Here is a 6,266-nt window from a genome sequence, read left to right on the forward strand (position 1 = left end):
TCAGCCCCTCCCTTCCCTGCCTGCCCCTCAAAGTCTCAGTGTGTAGCCCAGCTCAACCACCATCCCCCAAATGATCATGCTCTTAAAACTGACTTTCTTCACTCCAGGTAATCCCTTTGCTACCACCTCATCAAGAAGTATCTTTCTCCACCTCATTTGGCTCACCATTCACGGGCAGCTTGTCACTCCCCCCCCCCCTTTTACATTCCCCTGCTGAGGCTGTCACCCAAGTGCAGGCTGGGGGCCCTGAAAAAGCCCGTGCCGGTCCGAGACCCAACAGGCAAACGCCTAGGCGGCCCAGCGGCTCCCGTGACAGGAGGGGGGAAACCATAGGCCTTCAAGGGCTGCACCAGCAGCGCTCATGTTTAGGGTTGGCCATGCCTTGGGAGCCGAGCCAAGGAGGCCCCGACCATCTAGTCGCTTTCCTATTTCCACAGCGAATCCCATACTTGTGATAAAAACAGGGCGCCGCAGGGCCTCCCAAACTAAACCACTGCAATTCCCTTTGCTGCTGGAGAGCAAGGGGGGGGGAATGAGCACCCAGCTGTTTCTGCTCTGCAACACTTGTGCTTCCAGCCCTAAAAAAGAAAGCCTGCCGTGTTCCGAGCGAGCCCTCTGCTCACCCGTCGCCTTGCTGCTGCTGCTAGCTGGCTGCCCTTGGAAAGCTGCCACCGCCTAAGCATTAATGTCTGAGGCGACGCTCCCAGGCCAATGGCCTGCCCTCCTTTCGGAGTGGCTTTCCTAAAGAACTGCGGGAAGGGGGCCAGAGGTCTCCCCCCCTTAACCTTTTGCTCCGTGACTTCTTACAAAACATGTGAAGGAACAACTCAACGGTGTTTTCATCCCATATTTATTTATTTTTGTACATGCCATTCATGGTAAAATCAGCCATCAAAAACGCACACATCATCATCCTCGTGAACCTGTCCCTGCACTGCCTGCAGGCACCAGAATCCATACCGCTCCTCTTCTAAGCAGCATCCAGCTGAAATAAGATTTAAAAGTTACAACTGAGATGTAACAGAAGATGTGAGACGCAGGAACTCCACATTCAAATTCAAAGCAAAAATTCAACGTTTTTGGAATAAATTAATTTTCAAGTTTTTTTTTAAATGCTGGGAAAAAAAACACCCCTAAGCCCGTACCTGCTCACAACACTGATTGGAGATTCAGGTCTGTTTTTCCCTTCAGCCTCACAAAGCCAGATTTTGTCCTCTAGTGGTCCTTTTCCGTTTCAACCTGTCAAGACAAACACGCGTTACCAAAAGATGCTCTTGCATGGCTGGATGCACTACCCTTTATCCCTTTTGCTACCCTGCCCACCCCCCTACTATAAAAAGCACAAGCATTGTTTTCTACAAAAGGGCTTGCTTTTCACGAAACCGTCTGTGGGAACCCGGAATGAATCTCAAGAGCCCAGTATGGGCCAAAAGTCCTCCGAGATTAACTGCGCCTCCCTCGGAACGCAATTCCATAAAAAGCAGTTAGTCACTCTGTTGGCAAAGGTTGCTTGGGAACAGTGTGGGCTATGGGGGAAAAGTTAAAACACAAACAAAATGGCAAAGAACGTTAAGTGACTTAAAATCTTAAGGAAGAATCTCCAGAGAACGTATAACCACTTGGGGGGGAACCCATTCCCCTTAAATCTTTGACAAGGACAATGGATGTGCCCACGCACCCCTTTTTTATGCCACAAAAGCCAGACTCAATAGAGGACTTTGTAAAAACAAGTTATGCTGACCAAAACAGGCCATAAAATTTTGCGTGGGTGAAGGCAGACTTTTGTAAAAAAAAATTATATATACATATATATAATATGAGCTCTCGACAGGAGGAAGGATGCGGACATGAGGAAAAGAGTTACCTCTTATTACAGGACTATCCCCACATATGAACTAGGCAAGAGAGCAGCTTTCGTCTCAGAGGTTCTTTGTGTTGAAGGCACAAACACTTCTTTCTCGGCCAAGGAACTGCTGTTTTCCATACGCTAGCAGAGAATACTTAGAAGGCAACGACAAAGCTAACTAAATTAGGTCAGTTTTCCGCCTTGGAACCCTGTCAAAGATGACCAGATGCTGACCCCCAGTTAACAGCAAGAGATTTTGTGGGGAGACTAAAATGTTGAGACTGGCTTCCAAGCTAGCAAAGGTGTCAGCTACTACTTCTCTGTCCCCTGGGTATGATCCTGCCGTGATCGTCAGCCAGCCAAGGAACTCGCTTTCTAAGCACACTACCAGCAAATGCGTGGAAGTCAAGGGCAAGTTGCAAAGGTTGGATCAAGTCCAGCCAAACTTCAGCCAGTCCCCATTTAAGGACAAAGTCCCTATGCTGAGACTACATCTAGCATCACCCTCAAGCTTGTAAAATATTGTCATTAAATTACAGCAGGATGGACCTCACACTTTTTTCTTCCAACCACCACCCTGGGCCTCACAAGCTCTTCTTCAATCCAGCTTTCTGCTCTCTTGGCCTCTCCTAACCCAGCTATGCTTCTTTTTTTCCACCATCATCCACAAATGTGTGTGGTGCAGCAAGAGAGGTACGATTTCCAGAGCAAAGCGATTGGTTTTCAGATGGACCTTTAATAGGCTTCGTGAAGCCAAAGAAAAACTGTACAAGAAATCCTTTTCACCACTTCAAAATTACAACATCAATTGAATTAGGCATTACTTTTCTTTCAGTAAAAAAAGGACAATAAAAACAAACATTTTTTCCATGAACCTCTTGCATGGTTAAGATTAGCAGAGTCTCTCTGAGTTACGTTTTATGGCATACAAGTTAAAGTCTCTTAATTGCAGGATGAACATACAAGCAAGAAATCCCTTTAGATATATCAAGGTGGGTGGGTGGCCTTTTAAAATTCGTGCCCAGGCTACAGTATGCCTACCTTGCTACACCTAAAGTTCATGTTACAGAGCGATGCACTAACAGAAAACTGAGTTCACAGCTTGGTCAGCTTCTACAGAACAGTTAAAGTCCTTTCTTGTCCAGAACAAAAAATAGGGCCCCCAAACCTTCAATTTTTTTCTTTAAAAAAAATTAAGACACGCGCACATATGCTGCTCACAAGTGAACTAAAATTCTTAGGGCTTTTTAAAAAAAAAACTTTAAAACACTTGAGAGAGGGGAAAAACCCAGAGCTTTCTTTGGGTCTGAACAGACCGTTACATATTAGAAGCTGTCAGGCTGTGGGTTTGTTTTGCTTTTGTTTGACAAGGTCAGAACTGCAAGTTTACTACAAAAGTGAGAATACAAAGGAGATGACTACACAAGAACGGTTTCAGCGAAGCTCCAAAAATCTTTATAAATACAGCCATTGGAAGGACGATCTTGAGCCAGGTAGGTTTTTTACTCGTTGTGTGTAGCTGAGGACAAGAAGCAGGCAGAGTTGTAAAGGCACTGAAGCACAGAAAAGTTCCAGCATTTTTTCCTCCCCTACTTGTTTGCCAAGACCTAAAAAGGCTACCTCCTCCTCCTATCCTCCTCTCTTTCCCACCCCTTGTATTCTCTATTTGCTTCTGAGGGAATCTCTGGCGTTATTAGTTTCAGGAAATGCTTTCTAAGTAGGTATACGTTGCTCTGACCAGAGCAACACATGCATTACCAGGAAGAGGGGGGTAGGAAAGGGTCTTTTTTCCCTTCTGCCTTCCACGGCACAAATGCTATAAAGATGTGCCATCAAAAGAGCGATACTTCTCATGGACAAGGCCAGGCTGCCAAGCAAGAGGCTCCACGCAAGCCTTACAGGACTTTCCAAGGTCATCACTGCAAGATCAAAAACGGCTCCACGCAGTCCCATCTCACTGTATCCACCTCTCCCTCATGAGCAAAGACTTACCGTAACTGTCATAACTGTCTCTGTAGGAACCGCCTGAAGGTCTGTCACTGTAACTGCCTTGACTTCTGCTAGGACAAGAATTAAAGGAGAAAAAACAAAACAACACTGCTTAAAAGGCATGTCCACGACCACACATTGCCTAGCTTGGCACCTTCTTCTCAAGCTACATGACATACTTCATTCCCCTGGCATGTACCTGCTGCCATAGTAGTCTCTGGATCCACTGTATCCCCCACTCCGGGATTCAAACCTACTGCCACCACCATAGCCTCGGTCTCCACCAGCTCCTGGAAGAAAGCGCACAGAAGGTGAGAGGCATGCAAGAAGCCACAATCAAATAAACACACATGCAAAACCCCAAGCTTACCTCTCGAGAAGCCCCGACCCCGCCCTCGGCCCCCACGGAAAAAGCCTCTGCCTCCAGCCGAGCCTCCTCTGTAACCACGGGATCTGTTCTCAGACGATTTGCCTGCTTGGTCCACTCTGATCTGGCGGCCATCAACAGACTGGAAATAAAGTGCCTCAGAATTAAATCTTTGGTGTATAAATTGCTTAACCATCCACCTCTATCAAAATTACACTTTTCATAAAACATTTTTTAAAATGCATGAAGCTAAAGGCTTCTTCACTTGCAACCATCACAAAAATGCAATTATGCCAGTTTTCTTATCATCAAAAGACTGTCCTGCCAAAGCCTTGACCTGTTATATTTATAGCTGTCCCTGCATAAAGGAGATCCTCACCTTTCCATTCATGGCCATCATTGCATCCTTTGCATCATCAATGTTCTCAAAAGTAACAAAGCCAAACCCTCTGGATCTCTGGGTTTCTCTGTCTTTTACAACAACAACTAGAAGGAAGAAAATAAAATATTTAAGCCATCGAGAGTTAAATTCCAGATGAACACAGACATTAAGAAAGCTGCTTTCTTCTTAACCAAGATAAATTAAACTACTTTTCTGTCTGCCTGTGGCTACACAATAAAGAAAACCAAACTACAGTCATCTGCAACTTTATTTTACCTTCAGATATCTGTCCATATTTGGAGAAAACCTGCTCCAGAGACTGCTCGTTAGTGTCGAAGCTCAGCCCACCAACAAAGAGTTTGCCTTCATCTGATGCCATTTTTCCTGCAAGCAAAAACAAACTCAGTTTAGTCAGAACACTGAATAAACTATATTTCTCTCCAACTTGTTGGTGGGTGGAAATCTAGGCAGGCCAATTGGCACACTCATCAAAGCTTGAGCTGCTGTATTTTCTGCATTTTACTACTCTGCTCCTGTTTTCCTCATTGCATTATATATGTAAATATATATAATTAATCGTAAGTATGTTTTCTACTTATTCTGCTTTATACACAATGCAAAGTACTGCCATATGCAGCGTGGGGAGATAAGGCTGTCACTTAAGTTCCTCCAGGAAACCATTTTCCTTTGGGGGGAAACCTCCGCTTGTTTAAAGCAACAGAGGGAAGCTTCTGGAAACAAAAGCAAGCAAAACCAAGAAATAAAAACAATTAACTGTGGCCCCAAAGGAAGCATTCTGTCCAGGCTATAGCCCTAGATCACAAAACTGCATGCTAAAGCATCATAATTTATTTAAAACCATTTTTTCCAGCAAAAATATTTGCAGGCCACGGAAAAGCCTAAAAACTAGAAACCCACATTTTCAGTTGAAAATGATTAATTTATGGTATGGCAAAGAAGCAAAAAAAAAAAAAAGATATCTGGCCACGATCGAAGGCCAGGCACGAATCCATTTAAGCGGCTTCTCCCTTTACTGTATAACTGACCTACTTTCCCAAGGGGGAAGTGGCGGGAAAGGATCGATATTGTGCGCATGCGCGACACGCGCCGCCTAGTGGGAGACAGAGACAAGACCGCTCCGGCCCGCACATGCGCAGACGCCGCCAAGCTGCGCTACCTCCCTTCCCCCGCCCGCTCTTCTCTGCCCCTCCACCCTTCCCCGCGCATGCGCACAGCCGCCCTCCAAGCCTCCCTTTTTCTTATCCTCTCCCCAGCGCCATTTTGAAGCTTCCTTCCATTAAAAATGAAAAAAAAAAGCCGGCCGGGAAGCCATTTTGTGGCCCCTTTCATTTTCTCGCCGCCATGAACGCTTCAAAGCCCCCCGCCACAAAATGATGCACAGTAAAAGCCCCACCGTTCGTCCCTCATTTAATTTAATATGCCTTTTAAAAGCCACTATTTCTCTTCAGTTTGTTTTTCCTCCGCCCGCTCCGCCGCGCCCCCTGCCCGCCCTCCGCTGTCCCTTACCTATTTAAATTCGTAGCTAATACAGACAACACGCACTATAAGAGTCCCAACGCGAACTACGCAGGCACCCGCCTGCACCTTAGCTTATATATGGCCTCCCTGGCCACGCCTACGTATGAATATGCAAACGAGCTTCCGTTTGGCAGAACCGGGTT

At 45.8% G+C, this 6,266-nt stretch overlaps 1 protein-coding gene across 2 annotated transcripts; it reads right to left on the reverse strand.

The window, feature by feature from the left end:
* Positions 1–832: 832 nt before the first annotated feature.
* CIRBP (cold inducible RNA binding protein) lies at positions 833–6,266 on the reverse strand. Of its 2 annotated transcripts, XR_002300585.3 has the most exons (8): positions 6,112–6,266; positions 4,861–4,968; positions 4,582–4,688; positions 4,206–4,344; positions 4,035–4,125; positions 3,839–3,903; positions 1,146–1,239; positions 833–985 (listed from the first exon to the last, which is right to left on the reverse strand). XR_002300585.3 is itself a non-coding variant. In XM_020794187.3 (7 exons), exons 2-7 carry the CDS (start codon positions 4,961–4,963, stop codon positions 3,349–3,351), a joined length of 522 nt encoding a protein of 173 aa, XP_020649846.1. In that variant the 5' UTR covers positions 4,964–4,968; positions 6,112–6,266; the 3' UTR covers positions 2,563–3,348. The 2 variants fall into 2 exon arrangements, 1 of the variants encoding a protein (XP_020649846.1); XM_020794187.3 differs by lacking the exons at positions 833–985; positions 1,146–1,239 and adding an exon at positions 2,563–3,365.

This window comes from Pogona vitticeps, chromosome 7, assembly GCF_051106095.1.
Source record: "Pogona vitticeps strain Pit_001003342236 chromosome 7, PviZW2.1, whole genome shotgun sequence".
NCBI lineage: Eukaryota > Metazoa > Chordata > Lepidosauria > Squamata > Agamidae > Pogona > Pogona vitticeps.